The sequence below is a fragment of the Pinus tabuliformis genome, chromosome 1_1, assembly GCF_031772625.1.
Source record: "Pinus tabuliformis cultivar Carrire ecotype Pingquan chromosome 1_1, CPIR1, whole genome shotgun sequence".
Taxonomy (NCBI): Eukaryota; Viridiplantae; Streptophyta; class Pinopsida; order Pinales; family Pinaceae; genus Pinus; species Pinus tabuliformis.
In genome coordinates, this window is record NC_142297.1 from 565,366,603 (window position 1) to 565,389,270 (window position 22,668).

At 36.6% G+C, this 22,668-nt stretch overlaps 1 protein-coding gene across 1 annotated transcript; it reads left to right on the forward strand.

The window, feature by feature from the left end:
• The first annotated feature begins 19,192 nt into the window (after window positions 1-19,192).
• LOC149214414 (uncharacterized) lies at window positions 19,193-20,649 on the forward strand. The gene is made up of 2 exons (XM_089389385.1): window positions 19,193-19,391; window positions 19,607-20,649. Exons 1-2 carry the CDS (start codon window positions 19,193-19,195, stop codon window positions 20,647-20,649), a joined length of 1,242 nt encoding a protein of 413 aa, XP_089245511.1.
• The last annotated feature ends 2,019 nt before the right edge of the window (window positions 20,650-22,668 follow it).

Sequence of the window (22,668 nt, forward strand, 5' to 3'; positions counted from 1 at the left end):
TGTATTCAACCAGTCCTCTCTCGCCTTTCTCCGACATAAGATTCATATATATAAGATCGTGGCGGCAACCCTCAAAATTGGGGCAGTTTCAACATAATACCCAAGGTTAGCAAGTGGAAGGATTCATGGCAACAACCCTTCCGTAATAGAAAATCCAATGTCTAATAAAGCAACCCCTTACAACAACACATGAGTCTCCGTGGCGGGTTTATCGGCGCATCTAAATTATCGGTGGGAAATCCAAGCTCAGACACAGGCATCCCACGATAAATACGGATCTGACAAGAGTATTCACTGTATTCCATAATGTTTTGTGTCTGGCACTCCCATTGCATTATCGCAATCGACGTGAAACCATTGACGCACTGGTTAGCACTCTGCAACATCTTCGAACCCATCAAGTTTATTAATCATGATATATAGTATATAGGGTCTGGGCCCCTTATCGCAGTATAGCAATCGACACCCACTGTGAAATCGCAATCAATCCTTTTTCCTGAACCGCATCGCAAGCACAAACACTTTTGTGCGATTGTGATATGAGATGTATATTGCATCGCATCTAAGTCCTGTCGGGGCCGATTCTTCCTTAAGTGCTCCTCTTTTTAGCCAATATAAGGGGTCCAGTGGCATCCTACCACATGGTGCTCCCTTATTCACTGAAACTATGCCATGTCATCCTCTCCCTACTACCTGGACAATTCAAATTCTAACTTTGACTTGCTCTAACTTTGTCATCTGGACTCGGATTTGAGTGTCATTTGCACCATTGGAATCAGGATGACGACCACTTCAATCCGATGCTAATCTTATCCAAATTCTGCCACTTTGCATTTTGATCCTTTTGTTATGCCGCTGGTACTTTTCTGAAGATCCACTTGGATCAATCCTCCCCACAAAGAGCTTTTGGTCCACCAAAAGACTTTTCATTCAATTGGTAGGTGAGGAAATCTCTCCCTCACTTTTTCCTTCTCCATCCATCGAGCTTTTCTTGGATGCATTCATTTGAAGCCAATATGGATGTACTCCACATCTCCCTGTTGTGAAGTTCTAGTCCTCTAGTCGAGTATGATATCTTCGGGCAACTTATCTAGATACTCGGGTGAAAAATCATCCACTGTAGGAATTTGTGCTATCTCCTCAGTATCCATAATCAATGGAGGTTCATAAAGCTTCAGTTTTTCCACATTTACCACGGAGTAAATTTTCATATAAGCAAGCAAGTCAAGACGAAAAGCATTGTCTCCAATCTTTGCCAATATGGTAAAGGGAACATATCTAATGGGTCTCTATTTCTTTCCTTCTCCCTTCATTCTATCTTTGTTGATATGGAGCCATACCTTCTCCCCAACATGAAACTGATGGTCAATTCGGTGCTTATCATGTTGATCTTTATACCGAGCTTGACTCTTCTCCAACTGCTCTTGCACTACCTAATGAATTACCTCTATTTGGTGAATGAAATTTTGTGCCTTGTCCCTATCATCTTTTCATTGCCATCTTCCTCTTTCCCAAAGACCATGTCCAAAGGATCTCTGGGTAAATAGCCATAACGTGTCTCAAATTGTGAGCTCTGCGTAGATGAATGTGTTGCTCGATTATATGCATGCTACACATAAGGAATTTGTTCTTCCCACAATAGTCTCACAACAAGCGTACCACGGCGTGGTTTAAAACCTCTGTCTGTCCATCGCTATGTGGATGAAATTCTATACTTCTTTTCAGCTTGTCCATCATTCTCCACAAGCTAGTCCAAAATTCCCCAAGAAATTGGGAGTATCGATCTAACACAATAGATGTGAGCAACCTAAAATGGACCCAAACATGCTGAAAGAAAATAAAAGTAGTTTTCTCAGCAGTGACCTACTTTTTACAAGGCATTAAAATACACATTTTACAAAACCTATTCACAACGACACACAAATAGTCGTGACCTTTCCTAGACATCGGTAAACCTCCTACAAAGTCCATGGACACATTTTCCCATGGTCAACTCGGAATAGGGAGTGGTGTGTAGAGACCAAGTTTCTATTAGAGGGCTTTGAAACATAACACAACACAACCCTTTACAAAGCGAGTCACAATGTTTTTCATATGAGGCCAAAAACAAAACCTCTGCAAATGACGTAAAGTTTTCTCAATGCCAAAATGGCCAGACACCAGAGAGGTATGAGCCTCTCATATTACATGAACCCTTTCATTACTGGGTATACACAATTTGCCAAGGTGGTACAATATATTTCCCTGCAAGTAATAATTGTCCACCTGTGATCCACGAGTCAGTTTTGCATAGATTTTTTTAAAATCATTATTGTTAGCATATTGTTCAGCATAACTTTCTAACAACAAAGAAACATTTTGCAAAACTACAGATGCAGAAATAGGAGGGAAAGAAATCATATCCGCTACTTTGTCGCTCGCGACCTTCTTATATTTTATTACCAAATGAAACTGTTGAAAGAATCCCATCCATTTGAAGTGACGGGCTTGCTGAAGCTTGGTCTATGACTGAAGATACTACAAGGGCTGATGGTCCGTGTGGATGATGGTCTCCTTGCTAATCGGATAGTGTTTCCACTTCTTTACACTCTATGCCAAGGCATAAAACTCATGGTCATACGTAGGATAATTCACAATAGTCTGGGAGAAATTCTCTAAGTGGTAACAAACAGGTTTTCTTTGCGTATCAATACAGCACCCATGGCATATCCGTTGGAATCTGTTTCAATTTTGAAAGGTTGTTGAAGGTCTGGTAAGGAAAGCACCGGGGCCGTGTTGATCTTCTCTTTCAATGTGTCGAAGGATTTTTGTTGTTTTCCTCCCCACTGAAAGAACTGCTTCACACTAGTCAAGGCGTGTAAGGGGGCTGTGATAATGGAAAAGTTCTTTATGAACCTTCTCCAATACCGCACCGCACCCAGAAAACTTCGGAATTTTGTGACATTCATGGGCTCAGGCCACTTCATTATCGCCTCTACTTTAGAGGGATCTATCCTTAATTGCCAATTACCGAAAATATGGCCTAAATAAATCACATAAGTCTTTCCAAACTCACACTTTGACAGTTTCAAATATAATTTCTCTTTCTTCAGAACATCAAGCACTTTCTTTATGTGACACATATGTTCCTCCCATGTCCTACTGTACACAATAATATCGTCCAAATACACAAGAACAAAATGATAAATAAATGTCTGAAATAAGTCATTCATTACCGTCATAAATGTGGTTGGATCATTTCACACTCCGAATGGAATCGCCATCCATTCGAACAACCCCTGCTTGGTTTTGAACGCAATTTTCCAAATGTCCTGCTCTGCAATTCTAACCTGGTGATAACCACTACAGAAATCCAGCTTGGAAAAATAAACAACATTTTTTAATTGATCTAACAATTCATCAATGTGAGGTAGAGGTTATCGATTCTTCACCACGATCTTGTTCAGTTCCCTGTAATCCACACACATTCTCCATGTGTCGTTTTTCTTGGGCACCAACATGATTGGTGAGCCGCAAGGAGAAGAACTTGGTCTGATGACTCCCTAATTTAACAGTTCCTACACCTGTTTCTTGATCTCCTCCATCTCGATAGAAGCCATCATGTACATGCCAACATTTGGTAAAGGGGCATCTTGCTGCAAATGGATCTTATGTTGGATTTCCCTTTTAGGGGAAATCCTCTCGTTTCTTGAAACAATTCATCATACTCAGAGACAGTTTCAAATAATTCCTTCAAATGATCAGGATCATAACCTCTGAAATCGTCAGCCGTCTCGACTTCTTTCGCCCTCACTACCATGATCATGCACCCTTTACTGGAATTAACCAGTCTTTTAATATGTCCTACACTGACAAGGCTAATACTAACTTTTGTGTGATGAGCTTTGACTATATACTCTACCCCATCCTTGGTGAGGTGGTATTTTCTTTCATGACGAAAGAAAATGACCTTTTTGTCATATAAATATGGGCTTCCTAAGATGATTCCACAGATGTCCAAAGGTACTACATTTAACTCTACCTCATCAACTAATTTAGAAGCGATTGCAAATTTGGCCCTACACTGCTTGGTGACGTGCAATTTGGCTTTATCACTTACCCAACCAAACGGGTATGGACTCGGATGAGGTTTATTTTCAAGGCCTAGCCTTTTCACTAAGGAATCTAAGATTAAGTTTGCTTGGGAACCTGAACCAAACAGGGTTTCCACCTTTGTGTGCTTTATGACAACTCTAATGTGGAACAACTCAATTCTCTTTCGCTCATGACTCACAGGCTCATTCAAATAACTAGTGCTTGCAACCGAATCAAAACTATCATTAAGAGAAAGAGTACCTCTCGCACCCATGGCTGTGATCAATGTTTCATCCCCGAAATTCGATCCAAGGTCCTACGTTATTGCCACTTTCTTATGCTTCCCCTTTCCACCAAATCTCTTTGGTCTCAGTTCTAGATGCAGCTTCTGGCAGTGGTCCTCGTCATGCCCATCCTTCTTGCAGTGAGTGCACGGCAGTGTTGCCCTGCCCCCCTTCTTAGCAGCGACGATCTTCTTATCCTTCCCTTTTCCTTTCTTCTAGAATTTTCCATGCTGAGGTTTGAATGGCATCTTCTTGGTTTACTCATCTTGATCATTCTTGCCTTAGCTTTCAATATGTATAGCTTTAAAATTGGTTGTATCAATTGAGGTAGGATCAAAAAATAATAACGAGTGTTTGATGTAACTATGTAGTGCACCTATGTACTTAGTTACACTTTCAGGCACATCTAATGAGATGCCCAGATTCAGTGCTTGTTTCTGAAATTCCTCTATGAAGTTTTCTACATTCTAGCCCTTACCTTGCCTTAAATATTTCTAGTCCATAAGTGCCTTTTTCTTATAACCCAGAGGATAGAACTAGTCCTTTAATGTAGAAATAAAACTATACCAATAGGACAAAAGTTTACATGACTTCGTGCTACCCTTTTGTAACTTTCTCTCCCACCAAATGAGAGAAGTGTCACTTAGCCGAAGAGATGCTAATTGGACTTTCACCTCATCTTCTTCGATCTACTAGATTCAGCAGTAAACCTCTATCTGTCTGATCCAGTTATTTATTTTTCTACACTACATTCTCCATTGTACATGGGCAGATCAAACTTCATGTCTATCTTGAAGAATGGTTTCTTAGAGGTCTGTTTGGAATTTCTATGAGAGTGATGAGAACTATCACTGGAAGAAGGAGAGGGAGGAGGATCTTCTCCACCACCTTCTTGATTTGTTGATTCATGATCATCGACATCCTTCTTCTCATGCCCAAGTGCCTTCTCATACTTTGCGAATAACTGGCCCACTTTTCTTGCCATATTGTAGAATACCTTTCGAAAATTTTGTTCCTCTTCCCAACGAGCTTCTTCATTGGTAATGTTTCTTCTTCATTTTGCACGTCCTGCTTCAGGATCAAAGGAATTATTCATTTCTTCTCCTCTTCGCAGCTTGTTCCGCGTTAGCATAAACTCATGCAATTGGCATCTACAAAGACCTACTTTGATACCAAAGTTGATCCAAGATATTTTACTTTCAGATGCATTAGAATTATATATAACAAAGTTAATTAACCATGGAACTTAAAAGCACATACAAAATGCAGAAATAATCAGAAGAACACAAAAACCATGACACAATGATTTGATTACGGAGTTCGTCCTGTTTGGACTATGTCTCTGGGCCTACTCAATAGTGGGGAGGCCTTCTTTTTATTAGTGGCATAAAAAAGATAAAAGTACAACAACAAGTAATTAAAACTTATACCTCCAAGTTGATAGATGGGCAGAGAATAGAGAGCCCAACTTTGAAAACAAATAGAACCATTGAACTCCTGGCGAAAAATAGTGAAAAAACGCTTATCCAAACTCCCAATTTGGATTATCGAGCCTTCTACAACCTTCTTGGAACCTCCCTGCTACTCAAGGTGAGGTTTCGACCTGCTACAAGGGTCAGGATCTGTTGTATGCAATAGAATCTGTGTATTCATCTAGTCCTCTCCTACCTTTCTCCAACACAACAGTCATATATATAAGATCATGGCAGCATCCCTCAAAATCGAGGTAGTTTCAACATAATACCCAAGGTTAGCAGGTGGAAGGATTCATGGCAACAACCTTTATGTAATAGAAAAGCCAATGTCTAATAAATCAACCCATTACAACAACACATGAGTCTCAGTGGTGGTTTATCGGCACATCCAACTTATCAGTGGACAATCCAAGCTCGAACACAGGCATCATGTGATAACCACAGATCCAACATGGGTATTCACCGTATGCCATAATGTTTTGCATCTGGCACTCCCATCGCATTATCTCAATCGACGTGAAACCCTCGGCGCACTGGTTAGCACTCTGCAACATCTGCGGACCCACCGAGTTTATTGATCATGATATATAGTATATCGAGTCCGGGCCCCTTATCACAGTATCGCAATCGGCACCCACTGTGAAATCACAATAAGCCCTTTTTCCCAAACCACATCTTAAGCACCAACTATTTTGTGCGATTGCAATATGCGATGTATATCACATCACATCTAATTCTTGTTGGGGCCGATTCGTAACTCCTCCGGCCTATGATATGTGATATCACAATTGCAGTCGGGAACGCCAGGGGCCGATTCTTCCTTAAGCACTCCTCCTTTTCGTCGATATATGATATGTGGGGTCCAGTGGAATCCTGCCACGTGTCGCTCCCTTATTCACTAAAACTATGCCATATCATCTTTTCCCTGCGACCTGGACAAGTCAAACTCAAAATTCGACTTGCTCTAGCTTTGTCATCTAGACTCAGATTTGAGTTTCATTCGCATTGTTGGAATCAGGATGACGAGCCCTTCGATCCGATGCTAAGCTTATCTAGGTTATTCCACTTTGATTTTTGAGCCTTTTTTTATGCCATTGATACTTTTATGAAGATCCACCTGGATCACATACCTATCAGGGAGAATATGTAACATCATATAGGTCGGGGAAAGACTCAACCAACACTATTGTTGAAGGTGGTGGAAATCCGTCAACCAAGGGGTCTCCCCAATGTGAAGTCCCAATTAGACCTCACACCGTTTGGAATAGGAGCTCAATTCGGAGTATCGTTTTGTTTTTCATGTATTCTTATATATTTTCCTTGGCTCTAACTATTAGCAAGAGAGAGGAATGTGAATGTGCCTTCGAAAATCAAGGGGGTGTGCCTGGTGAGTATATGTTTGTATGTGTGTCAAAGTTATTTCACTGTAGAGGAGAGGAGAAGTGAACCTCTAAGAGAGAGGTAGTAGTACCACCCTAGTAGAGACACACATGAACAAGAAGGATTTGTACAACATCAAGTGGAATAGTCCAAAGATATGTAACGATCATTGCAACCAATGTAACAAGCAATATCTGTCTAATATCTGGCAGAATAGTCCATGGGGATGCGAGAGAAATAATAGAAATTACAACACATTCTCAATATGATAAGTACTAAAATAACTAAAATAGTTCAACTACTTTAGTATAGATGAAAGAAAACATGAAATACAAACATCCACAGAATAGTCTTACAAATATTCATAATCCATGCATGAAGAACATGTCGGCCATGAAAGGCTTATGTTATTAAGTAAAAGTTCCAAGACACGTGTATACAATGAACATCACTAGCTCCAATAGTGGAGTGTTGGAGCCACTCCTTGCTCCTCAAAAGAACTAGCTTATGTATCTAATGCCTTGCGGGAGGAGCCAAGGTGAAAAGTCATTTTCTCTTACAATGAGGGTGTATATATAACAATGAGGAAGTGATGCTTCACCTTCCTTATGACTCTTCATCTACCCTCATGATTGTTTGACTTCCTATGAATTTTCAACTTTACATGACTCTTCATATTCCATACATGTCCTTTGGACTTCCACTTTACAATACATTTTTGAAACATAATTTACATCATTGACCACAATGGTGTGGCATGTGACAACTCATGACATGACACTGTTGACATAGACTGCTTGATGATGTGGCAATGTCAAGTCATTTTTGCTACAGTGTGTTGCAAGTATGCTTGAGAATACTTTTCTTTTCACCTCCACATGGCTTGGTGATAATGGATCTTCAATGATTTCAGGTCTTGAATGGTGATCACAAATTGGTGTCCCTTTTCTTTCTCTTGATTGATCAGCTTGCATACTCAACTACAATAAGGTCTTTTATCATGTTTTTTTTCCTTCATCTCCTTCTTCATCATCTCGCCATGGCATGATAAGGTACATTTTTTTTCAATTCATTCAAGACAAGACGACATAAGTCTAAAACCCCCTAGTCTAAGATTGTTCATATTGATTCATTGATTGAGCCAGAACTAGATGAAAAGCTGGGAAGGGGGTTAGTGACTGTGCAGTTGTGCAGTTCAGGAATTCAAGGGGATCCTTTATCCTTGAGATTGCGCAGTGCGTAGTTCAGACTGGGATGAGGGAGAAAACTGCACAATTCTGGAGATCATTATGATAGGCTGAGGGATGAGCACTGAGAGAGAACATTGCACAACTCTGGGAGACAAGGGAGGCTAGGACATTACGCAGTTGCACAACTCAAGAGCTCAAGGATGAGCTTGAGGCTAGAGACTTTGCAATGTGCAGTTAGGGCCAGCCTGGGAGAAGGAATTGCGCAATTCGAGGAGTCAAGGTCAGGATTTGAGCACTAAAACTATGCAGTACAGTATCCCTAGGAAGCAGGAACTGCTCATTGTGCAGTGCCAAGAGGCAAGGTCATAGCGAGAGGACTGAGACTGCACAATGCATAGTTTAGGGAGGCTAGGTGATGCTAGGTTGTTTGGTTGGGAAGATTTTCAGAAAATGATTGTGGGATCGGTGAGACTAATGTGAACAGTGAAAAGACTTCAAGTGTGATCACACACTTAAACTACTTAATGACACAACAACATATATCATCCAAGACACATGACAATGCATTTCCCTTCGTGTGGCAGCTTTATGACAAGTGCGACACTTAAGATACACTTTACGACGACCATGATGACACTTGTGTGATAGTGCTTAAAACTTTGGAAATGAGTGTGACAGATGTTTACAAGGTTAGAACAATTTATATACATAAAGGTGACCTCTTAAAACTGCCATAACATGATTATATACATTATGCAACAACTAACATGTGAAAAGATGACATTTTTCCTATCTTGCAAAGGGGACAAAAAATCCTCAAGAAAACATATGGAATTAGTTTCAATGTTTGCAACGAAAGTGTACAAGACCAAGGAAGGCTTTGAAATTGAGCATAGGATAAAATTTTGGAGGGTGTTGTAACAACGACAACACTTGGCGACATACTGGTTGAATTACATCTTCTCTGCCTTGGTTAACTCTTATGTGCAAGGTCTTGGTTCGTCAAGGAGTATTGATTCATCACGTAGATTACTTTAGTCTCCCCACTTACCCCATGAATACACATGGTCCCCTCTATACCTATATTTCCGTTGAACACATCATAAGATTCAACGATATCCCAAAGTTTCGAGTTGGGAAGGGAAGTGAAGTTCACGAGCTTAAGATTTTCATAGTATGTTTTTTTCATCTTTGTTGTTTCTCCGTTGCCAACAGGCATGGATAGTGCCCCGGTGGAGTCACTTTAGGAACACAAACATTGTTCTGCTACCAACGAACCTTGAACGTTCTTGACAGAGTTGCTTGCTTCACCTCTCTGCATAGGAATCCTTTCTCTTTTTTTGGTTTTTTTTTTTTTAATTTAATAGGACTATGCATTGGCACTTATTCCTTTTATGGGTGGAAGAGGGATCCTAAGTTATTGAGAGCATAAGAGGTTGTTCCTTCAAAGAAGCATATAGAGACCTTTGATTTAGGTTTGTTCATTTAGATTTTTCCCCTTCTTATCCTCTACTAATTGGATAGGCATGACAACGCTCAAACATAAAAATCAAGTGTGGGCATGAGATTTTCTTGAATAGACACAAGTTCATGGTTTAACCAAAAATCTCCTCACGGACGGATCGTATTTTCCGTTAGAACTTCATCAACCAAAAATTATAACCGACAGAAGGAAAATGGACAAAAGTTCAGCCAAATGTTGAAGTGTCACAAAGTCCTTTTCTATTTTTCCACATGCCTTTTGAGCCAACAGAGCATCATCATGCACGGTCTCACAAAACGAAAGAAAAGACAACACACAACATGGAAACAAAACTAGAATATAGGATAGAAAATGGCTAAAGAAAAACATGATGTGAAACCAAAACCAAAAAAAACAAGACAAACTACGAGAAATGAATGCAGGACGGACATGTAGGAAAACTAAAATGCAGTGAAACCTACTCCTAACCTAACTGACTATAAGATCAGGGTCACGTATAATGGAATTTCCAATGTAGCCACTGTAATTGTTCCTGACCTGCAATCATAAAGATATAATCGATTAAAATAAATATAAAATAATGTGCAATAGAAAACATAAGAACTTGATTACCTTGCACAAAAATTTCAGCAGAAAGATAGGCCATAGTCATTGCTTCTAACCAGTTTATATTCTTACCATTTTGACAAGAACCATCATTCAATAAACCTCTGAAGCTTCCCGCAAATGTGTCTCCATCTGCACTGAACTCCTTAGCAAGAATAAGGAAAGATCGAAACTTGTTATTTGCGACCGAGATTACAAGTTAAGACTGTTCCAACCATTCATCAATTGGATCGTAGAATTCATGATAATCCTCTTGAAAATCCTGAAATCTTTGAAAAGATGAATTTTCAATTAGAGGCACGGGATTTTGATGGGAATTTTGTGAGGGAAAATATATCTGATCATATTTTGCAGTCATGTTGATATAGTGATGACCTGACACAACCATAAATAAAGGCAGAAGTTCCTCAAACCCTTGACAAAAATTCGAATAGTAAGATGTTAAACAATGAAAATCAAAGGATGTAAAAGTAACTATCATTGAATTACCTGATAGGAAAATGATAAGTTGAATGATAGTCATTAAAGACAGAATCATGATCATATGGGTTGATTAAAGCATCGGATTCCCAGTTTGTAATTAACAAAGATAAATCAATTTGAACAACTTTGTGAATGCTCTGAACAATAGAACCAACTTATTCGCATGTCAAATGTGACCAACCATTTTCCTATAACTGGTGAAAAATTGTACAAGCATCATAATTATAGAAAAAATTTAAAAGGAGTGCCAACACAACAAGCCATGATCTGCTCTCCCTATTTAATATGTAGCCATGTTCTGATTCTTCAACTTGTCTTGACGATAAACCGCACTCGTGGGTTTGAAACGTGTCGACAAATATATCATCATGTGATTTACACCGAAAAACTTTTTATAAAATCTCCATAATAAAATGAAATAAATTTAATTTTTTTTTTAAATCTTAATAACATGCGATATTAAATCTCATTTAAAAAAATAGTGCCTTGGTTATTATGCCCGAATCACAAACGTCTTTCAACTCCATTGTTGGCACTTTAACATCTTGTGCCAATTTGATCACAACAATAATTATGCAGAGCTGATTGGAGATCATACTACGATTGGAAGACACCGGGTGTTATGCAGTAATGGGCACTCTGAATTTACAAGGATATGTACATTTATCTCCAGCGTATCAAAGAATCGTTTTGGTTCACTAAAATCTTATAACCCCAACGATAAAGTATAGCGGGGAAGTTTATGGAATCGATGAATATGTTTATATAGGTAATGCATTTTGGTCAACTACTAAGACCTTTTAAAGGTTGTATGGGGATGAAAATGTTGATTATATAGTTTTGTGATGAAAATGTTGATTGCGTATTTTTATCATAAAATCCAAAGGAAAATGATATATCACATGAATATATATATATTTTTTTGTAAGCTTAGGTGGGACCCTCTCATTTTACAACTCCATCATTCGCCTCCGCAAGACTTGAACTTGGGTGGGGTGCGACAGCCATCCGCCCCAGCCATTACACCATGCACGTCATGTGCATATCACATGAATATTTTATAATGTTAGGATTAAGATTAAAAAATTATGTGAATGTTTTTGATATTATTTGTTTTATAAAATGTTGTGTTTGTGTTTAGATTATGATATTAGATAATGAGAATAATAAAATATTAGACTATGATAATAATAAATGTTATATGGTAGTTAGTTATTGTTTCTTAGTTTAAATGTAGTTAAATTAGATAGAAAGAGTTGCACCCATTAATAATAAATAATTGGATGTTTAAATTGGTCGATAAGAAAAATAAGCACATTGTGAGGGTGCAAGGTTATCGATAATTAAATCTTTGTTGAAGACCTACAAAAAAATGTGTAAGTCAATATGTCTTGGTAAATATGCTCCTAATAAATACATATACAAGTTGTCAAATGATTGTCTAGAAGAAAAATATGCTAGTTGTGAAGGATTAATAAAATGTTTATATTGACCTAAGAATGCGATATCCAAGTCAATAATTAAATCAATGGTTGCAGACATTGCCATCTATGTTAACATGGATTGGATTTTAACTCTAATATAACTATATCCATTCTGTTGGAGGAGATATTCTATATAACTCCCTTCTTTATAATATTCATCTTAATATGTTTAAAATAAGTGTGTATGTTTGTATTTTATGTTTAAAAACATATCTAATGTATCATTTTTTTCAAAAGTTTTGAATAAAATTGATAGGATATTTATGATGACCATTTTGATATTATGTAGATGTGGTTCACTATGCTAACAAGATTCAATTTTAGTATATAATTATTTGTAAATTAATGTGCATTAAGCATAGTTCCACCACAAATTATTTAAGTGGAATCTACATAATTTATTATAAATTTTTGATATTAAAAAATAAGAAACTCTAAACTTTAAATATTAAATGTTATTAAAAAATGTTGTTATATAGATAATTAAATAATTAATGATTAAGATTAATTTAACTTTATATTATAGAATAAAAAATGTATTTAATGATTTTTTATTTTGTTTAATAAAAATTTAAAAAGTGGAATTATTAGTAAAACTATGTTTTTTTTAAGATTGCATTATTGTACCATGGAAAATATATGCATCAGAGGATTAAACTACGACTCTCCATTTTCGTTCTTAAATTTTCCAAAGTAAGTTTTTAGCTATCATTTCAAGGGGTGGGTCCAAAAAAGTGATAGGTTTTACGAGAAAAGTCAATTCATTGGGTAAACGATTTTGATAAGTTAATATGGGTGACTTCATGTTAAAATAAAAAAAAATATTTGTTTTTAAAAGTCATTGAGAGTGAAAAGCTCACATTAGCACTAATATTGTACAACCATATTAAAATTAAAAAATACTTATTTTTAAAAGTCATTTAAGGTGAAAGGCTCACATTAACACCAAACCACGATTGCCTTTGTACAAAGCATTAAAGACAACAAAAGCATTAAAGACAACAAGATGTGAGGCAATGAACCAGGGATATTCTTTTTAGAGATTTAGATTTTTTTTTGAATTTTTTTTTAAGGAAGACAATAAGATGTAAGGCAATGAACCATGGAGTTTTTTTAGAGATTTAGATTTATTTTTTTGAAATTTTTAACAATTCGTAACACTCACAAGATATAATCAAATGAATTCACCATAAACACATCGTTATTATTGTAAAAATTCATTAAATAAGGAAATAAGAAATAACATTTAATTTGGTGGACAATCAAATTAAAAATAAATAAATAAAATTATTAAAATTATAAAAAATAATAATAATAAATTTCAAGTACCATAAAATTATTAATTTTTTTTATTAAACCTAAATTAATATGAATTTAACCAAAAAAAACCAACATATTATTTATTACGAGAAAATATAATAATAATAAAAACATTTATATCATATAAAAGAAGATCGTGGGAGATGGGAAAGAAAGAAGGAAGATAGTGAGAAATGAAGAAAGAAAGTGGTGTTTTCACGAATAAGTTTATATCGAAAGAGGAATGAATCACTGAAAAGAAAAAAAAAAGTGTAGGGATATGGGTTATTTTTATCGAAAGAGGAATGAATTACTGAAAAGAAAAAAAAAAAGTGTAGGGATATGGGTGTTTTTTTATAAAATAAGGAATGTGTTACCATGGAGCTACCACGATAAAGTCGATTCCTCTACTTTGGATAATTGAAATTACGCTAGCCATATTTTCAAAATGAAATGTTTGAGGGTAAAGAGAATTACGCTAACAATATTTCAAAGGTTTTTTTATTAATTGAGGTTGATTATATATGATTTAAGGTTTTGTAAGGATTTTGGTTGGTTAATATGGAAATTAAATTATTGATTATATATAAAGTTTTGTTATTTATATATATATATATATATATATATATATATATATATATATATATATATATATGTGTGTGTGTGTGTTATGGAGTTTTGGGTAGACAGTGATGAGTTGTTATGTTAAGGTAAAGGTATTTTTCGATGTGAAGATAAAGAGGTGTTTTGGATAGATAGTAATCAGGTGCTATGTTAAGGTAAATGTATTTTTTGATGTGAAGATAGAGAGTGATCAGGTGCTATGTTAAGACAAAGGCACTCTTTAATGTAAAGTCACGATTCCTTTCCCCAATCAATATGATATATTAGACAAATAAAAATATAATCTTACCAAACTCACAAAACAAATATACAAAACTTTTTTAAAAACCACAAAATCTAACCTAAATTTTTTTTTTTAATTACTAAAATGAAACCTACTGTAATAAAATATATGAATGAGAGACTATGAAGAATATGTATATATATAAAAGACGGAGAAAAAGTGAAAACATGCATCTCTACACACTTCACTTAAAAAATTTAAAACCAATTTTTATTATAATTTTTTAAAAATAATTAATTAATATATAAAATATAATGTTAAATACATTGGAATCAATTTTTAAAAGAAACTTATGCCACACTCTACTTGGCTTCTAATTTATTTGGTAACCTTTTAAGTGTTATGAAAATAATACGTATATTGTAGTGTGCCATTGCTTGCATTACGGCATTTAATAAATCTTGAGAGAAAAAATAAAAATGAAAAAAGTTCATGTAATAATGATTATACTTACAAAGTTTCACGTTAGTGATAGAGATATCAAAACAACATTTACAAGTGTGTGAGAAAGAGAGACATTGTAATACCATTTATAAAAATAGTTAGTTTAGTATGATTTGTTTTATTAAAAATATAATGATATAATTATGAGTTAATATGTTAATTATTTAAATATTATAATTAATTAAGTAAATAATTAGAAATAGGTGTGATAAATTTTTATTTAAATTATAGGTGAAGAAAATTGTTTTATGGTGTAAAAAGATTTAGCTGTGATATTTTTGAAGAAGGCGTTTTTAGAGTTAATTTTAAATTTAGCAAAAATATTAAAAGTTTAATTTTGCCAATTATTATGTTTATAATAGCATGGAAAAATCTTGACCAAGGTGCAAAATTAGTGACTCATATTTTTGGGCAGTCACTTGTAAGGTGAAGGAAAATAAACTAATTCTGCTAAATATAAATAGGAGATACTTTCTTTGCAAGAGCACTTAGATGGTGTTAAGAAGAAGTATCAAGAAATGAAGAATTGTAACTGAAAAAGGGAAAAATGGAAATTAAAAAGAAAAAGTGAATAAGTGAAGGAAAATAAACTAATTCTGCTAAATATAAATAGGAGATACTTTCTTTGCAAGAGCACTTAGATGGTGTTAAGAAGAAGTATCAAGAAATGAAGAATTGTAACTGAAAAAAGGAAAAATGGAAATTAAAAAGAAAAAGTGAATAAGTGAAGGAAAATAAACTAATTCTGCTAAATATAAATAGGAGATACTTTCTTTGCAAGAGCACTTAGATGGTGTTAAGAAGAAGTATCAAGAAATGAAGAATTGTAACTGAAAAAAGGAAAAATGGAAATTAAAAAGAAAAAGTGAATAAGGCAAACTAAATTCTTTGTATAGAATAGAAGTGAGTTTGGAAGAAACTATTTGTAGTAACAAGGAGAGATTCCTATTACTAAAAGTTGTGGTTAGAAGAAATGTGGAAGGAAGGAAATTATCAAACTAGATATTCAAATAAGCTTTATTTTATTTTAATCTTTAAAAAAAGGAAAAAAAGAATAAATCAAACATCTAAATCTTTTGGAATTCTTTTTCAATAGTTTTATAATAAGTGTATGGTTTATTGAGATTTAGTTCACAGTCTATATGTACAAACATCTTTTATTCATGACAATATAGTAACAGAAAATCATTATAACAGGGGAAAAAATATTTGTGAGAAGTTTTTTAGAAAGATATGAATATTTAAATGTAACAGATAAAAGGTGTAAGAAAAATAACTTTCTCTTTCATATATATATAACTGTTTGTAACCATCAGAGAAATTTTGGGGTCAGAAATAGGCCTCAAAACAAAACAAAAAAATCAATTTTATAAGAACCAATAGGATTCAATATGAAGATGTCAACCATGAGGGGTGATTCACCATTTTTGTAGTAAAAAGAGTAAAAAATAAATAAATAAAATAGAAAAACTACTTTATCAACTTGTATTTATATCCTTATGATTTTACTCAAATTTAGAGTGGGAGCAATCGTTCTATGCATAATTTAATTTTGCATCCAAGAAGTACCCATGTTGCATACATGACCCTACTACATGAAAAATGTGAAATACATGGAAAATGTGATTGCAATTATAATTTTGATCTATTCCACCATTTTTTCATGTGTGTAGTAGGGTCCATCCAAAGTATGCACCATGGGTAGTCCTTAGATGGAAAATTAAATTCCACATCGAATGAGTGCTACTGCTCGAAATTTGAATAAAATCGTAGGGATATAAGTTGAAAAAATAGTTTTCCTTTTTTCCCTCGAAAATTTGAAGAGATAATCTAATTTTATTTTATTATTTCTACTATTATTTTATAATATTCCTTAGGAGAGCCATTTTAAACCTCAAAATATATATAATTTGCATAATTGTAGTGAATGTGTTCATATGGATTTAAAAAACTATATCTACGATTAAAAAAAAGAAAGAAGATATATGTATCTTTGTATATCATGGACAATCATGTATCATTCAAAAATAATTCATTAAAACCAAATATTATACAATGTTACAGTGAACTTTTTTGGAATTTTCCAGAAAAACTTTTGAGCTACAAATTTTGTATTTAAATGATTTATGTCATACAATATTGTAATGTTTTTGTACTAATAATCTAAGCTGTGAAAGGGATTTTGATATATATATATATATATATATATATATATATATATATATATATATATATATATATATTAAATGAAAAAACCAATTCATTTGGTGTTTGATGTTAAAAGACATGGAAAAATTTACTTTCTAAGAAATACGGCTAGTGTCAAGTGTCAATCTCCATTGATAAAGATCATATTTTATGGGTTTTTCAAAAGTTTATAAGTTTAACTTATATATTAATTATTTTTATAATTAATAATAATAATAATTTAATATAAAGTTATAATTATAGAATTATGTGTTTCTATTTTATAATAAGACTTTTAGAATTTTAATTTAATTATCAATTATTATTGGATAGATATTAGAGAATATCTACCCAGTAATTGATAATTTAATTATCAATCATATATTACATACACATTCAAAATATGTCAGAGTTGTTTTTCGCTCGCTGCCTTGCCTCCTAGCGCTCTGCATGCACTAGGGTTGCTGGGTGCTCGCCCGCGCGCCCCTGTGGCTGTTGCGCTGCAACGCTCAGCCCTGCTGCGCTTTCACATCGCCCATGGAGTCCAGCGGGGGCCCTGTCCCCCCCCCCCCATTCCGCCCCCGGAGGTCCTAGCGTTCAGGTCCATGATTGCTGCAGGCTCAAAGCGCCCTCCCTCTGCGATTCAGTAGAAGTTTATAAAGAAAATGGATACTATTCCTTCAGTTGCCCTTCCAGAAGAAGAAACCTGTAAAGCGGCCCTGAATCTGGCTGAGAGAGGTCTCATAGGCCAGTTCACGGGCCTCTGGCCTTCTCCCAAGTCGGTGGATGATTGGACTCAAAGGAACTGGACACCATTGACCAAAGAGGGTGTCAAAAGCTATTTTGTGGGCAAAGGTTTCTTTGTATTCGTATTCGAAAGCCCGGAAGACAGAAGCTTAATCTTCAGGAATGGCCCATACTTCATGGGTCTGCAAGGAATTTATCTAAACAAATGGTCTCCAGATTTTGATCCTACCCAGGACGTCCCCTCTGTTGTTCCGGTTTGGGTGAGACTCCCTCATTTGCCCCTCCATTGCTGGAACCAAAAATCACTCCAGATCATCGGTAATGCTCTAGGAAAATACATAGATCAAGACGCAAGAAAAGATCAGTATTCATGTGCCCACATTTGCGTAGAAGTGGATCTAGAAGAGGGCTGCCGGAAGCAAGTAAGTTCACTGTTGCTGGGTGGACACATGTCCAGGAATTGGATTACGAACAACTTCCTTTCAAATGCAGACATTGTCATGGCCACGGACACTTTGCAAAGCATTGCAAGAAAAAGGCTGAGGAGCATGTAGACAAACAAAACGGGGAACAATGGACTCTAGTCCAGAAAACTACTCATCCAAAAAAAGGCACTGGTAAAGGCAACACGATAGGAGTCCCAAGCAGCTCCAAGTCCAACCAAGAAAAGGAAGCAACCCCAAATGGTACAGAAAGCGTCCAGATCAATCCGGCAAACCCAGTCCAGGAAAATCTGGAATAGACAGAAATCCCACCTTCAAGCAAAGATGGAGGGGAAACTATATAGATCGAAGCCTCCCAAGGCAACCCCTCCAATCCATCATACACAGAAGTCACAAGGAAAAAACCTGCGGAAAGCTCAGGCTCTTCGGAGGATGAAACCTACGAGCGCCCTTCAAAAAGAGCATGGAGGAAATCCCGCAAAGAAGTTAGGGAAGAGGAGGCTGAAAGACTAAAAATACAAGGAAGTCATTCCACAATAGAAATGTCTATTGGACGAAATACTAGACCAAGGCCTTCTAAGGGAGGTTCCAACCCCCCCTCAAGTAAATAATGACACTCATCTCTTAGAACTGCAAAGGACTGGGGAATCCCTCTAAAATTGAAGCAGTTAAGGACCTCTTGAAAATAGATCCCTCAGACATTCTCATGCTCCAAGAGACTAAGATAGAAGGGCGAGCCCTTCTAGATATCAGCAAGTCAAAATGGAAGAAAAGTTCAGGTAAAGCAGTCAACTCAAGGGGCTCTTCTGGAGGGCTGGCAACTCTCTGGACCGAAGATTTATTCCAGCTGAATAAATCCCATGAAACCCAACACTGGATCTTCACGGAGCTGACGCACTGCGCAAGTAAGTTGACCATCTCTCTCTTCAATCTTTACGTACCTGTCATTTACTCTGAAAAACGAGAATGCTGGAATAAAACACATTTCATTAAATTTGTAATTATATAATGGATCTGGAATTTCAAAATAACCAAAAACCTTAATTCTGGTGATTTCCTTGTAATAAAAAGTTTCCAATTTTAATGAAATATGTGTTGAATTCTCTCTCTGCGTTTTTAGAGCAGCTTTCCCCTAGCAACATCATCATAGCCGGGGATCTTAATATAGTTCTGAAAGCAAAAGAGAAGAGGGGTGGTTCCAGTAGCAGAGATCCCATGTTGGCCACAGTGGAAGAGCTCACACAGCTTTGGGATCTCTTAGATTTCAATCCCGTCCAAGGTCTTTTCACTTGGTCCAATAACAGAGTTGGGTTGGACCACATTTCTGCCCGCTTGGATCGATTTCTGGTGCAAAGCTCCCTAATGATGAACAAAAAGATAATCATCTCTAAAATTCTTCCCAAACTGACCTCAGATCACAAGCCTGTCCAACTTCTACTGGAAGATGAAGAAGATCTGGGCCCTATACCATTTCAATTCAGCCCACTTTGGATCGAGAGAGAAGGCTTCACAGAAACAGTGAAAGCAGCTTGGGCCAAATCCTTCTCAGGATCCTCAATTTATGTTTGGGAGCAAAAACTTAAGGCCACAAAAAAAGCATTGAAGGAATGGATAAAGAAACCAATCCCTACTCCAACCAGCCAAAGAAAAGAAGCAGTGCAGTCTCTACAATCTCTACAAACAGATATGGAAAGCAAAGATATCACAGTAGATTTGTTGGAAAAAGAAATAAAAGCCCAACGCTCCACATACCGATCCTTTCGAATGGAAGAAGAATATTGGAGACTCAAATCCAGAAGTTTGTGGCTTAAGGCAGGGGATCGGAACACCTCCTTCTTCCACCGACAATATAGAGCACGTCTGTCCAGGAATCATATAGCAGAAATCAAAACAGCGGAGGGCCAAGTCTACAAAGGTTTCAATCAGGTCAAAGCTGCTGCTGAAATCCACTTCAGGAATCTATATAGTGAGGGAACTCATGGCAATGAGGAGGAAGCTGCCGATTTCCTCTCTAACATCCCTTTACTCATCAGCCCTGAAGATAATACAACCCTCTCTAGACCCACAACTGAGGAGGAAATCATCAAATTTATTTGGTCCATGGAAGCAGATAAGGCCCCTGGGCCAGATGGATTCACAATACATTTATACAAATCTTGCTAGGATATCATCAAATCTGACCTTCAAAAAATGATAAGAGGGTTTATGAAAAAAGCCAAGATAGGTGGAGGAACCAATTCCACCTACCTAGCCTTAATTCCCAAGGACTCCAATCCTGAATCATTTGCAAGATTCAGGGCCATATCGCTTTGTAATGCTTCTTACAAAATCCTGGCCAAACTATTAGCAAATAAGATCAAGCCTTTGCTCAAAAGACTGATCTCCAGCTCTCAAGGTGGATTCGTGGAAGGCAGGCAAATTCTGAATAACGTTATCCAAGTTCAGGAGACAATCCACTCAAGCAAACAGCGGAAAGAGAAAGGTATGTTGATAAAACTAGATATGGCGAATGCATTCGATTGAGCTAATCGCTCTTTCCTCATCAATGTTCTCCTCTCCTTTGGCTTCTCGCCTCATTTTGTTCACCTTATAAAACCTACATTAACAACCCATGCATTGCCCCTCTAGTCAATGGTTGTCCTACCAATTTTTTCCAAGCTCAGAGAGGCATCAGGCAGGGATGCCCTCTCTCCCCCTTTCTGTACATTTTAATGAATGACTCCCTCAGTTGAAAACTCTCAGCTGAAAGAATTGCTGGTACCCTTCCGGGTATCAAACCTTCCGTTGGTGTAGACCCTCTGAACCATGCTCTCTTTGCAAATGATTCCCTACTCCTTGGAGGTGCCTCCACTAGAATTTCCAAAGCTTTCGACACTGTCCTTAGAAGTTATTGTAGAGTTTCGGGAGCATTAGTCAATGAGAGAAAAAGTGAAGTCTTCAGCTGGAACATAGACCAGCAAGATCTCATAAGCATTTCGAATCTCCTTGGGTTCAAAGGTCATGCTCAATGGGACAGGATCAAGTACCTTGGCCTCCCGATCACAAATGGAGTTAATAAGAGATCACTCTGGAGTGAAATCATCAGTAAAATCAAATCGAAAATCTCAGGTTGGGGAGGCTTCTGGTTAACAAAAGGTGGTAAAGTCATCCTAATCAAGTCTCTGCTATCTGCACTTCCAATCTATCAAGCAACATTTCTATTAGCTCCAATAAATGTGATGGACCAGATCTCTAAACTCCTCCGAGACAAAATACGTACACAAAAATTCTCTCATAAATATGCAATGTGACAACTCAGTTAACTGCATGCAGGTTTGGAGACTATGCTGCAAAAGCAATAATTTCTTCAAAAAATTTGTATACAGAATTCTTGGCAATGGAAAGCGCACAAACCTATGGCTCGATCGTATCATGGGTCGTGATCCCTTGGCTGAAAACGAGGAAATCACAAAACTTAGAGAATGGCTGGAAAGCGCGGGTATTAACAGTATTTATGACCTTTCGAAATGGGATCATCGTGGTGACTGGGCCGGCTGGGATTTTCATGGTGTCCCTGTCTGGTTAATCCCTCAACAATACTTACTTGCTGAACTGCTGGAGGAGTCAGTCCCTGTAAATCGATTCATGAAAGACAGCTGGGGCTGGGGCCAAACAGGAGCATATTCTACAGCAACAGGTTACAGAGTTCTACAAGCCTCAAGGAACAGCAACCAATCTCCGGCATTTTGGAAACATGTCTGGGAACTATTAGCCTTACCAAAAGTGAACTTCTTTTTCTGGACCTTGGTTCATAATAAACTTCTAACTGGTGATAATATAGCAAAAAGGAACATAACAGGGCCACATAGATGTGTGTTATGTAGAAGCAATCTCAAAATAGCCAGCATTTATTCATGGATTGTATATTCGCCAAAGAGGTTTGGGGACTTATCCTTCAGGACTTCCAGATTTCTGTCCCTCCACAGACTTCTGTCTCGGAACTTTTCGCCTCTTGGAGTCTTTTCTACCCTCATAGAATTCCTATCAAATCATTTTGGCGCAAAGTCTGGACAGCTTTGCCCAAATACGTTTGCTGGCAGCTCTGGTTGGCCCGCAATGAGCTGATTTTCAAAGACTTGCAACACTCCCCGTTGCATGTAGCAGCTAAAGCCAAATCCTTCCTCTTGGAAGCTACCCAACAGC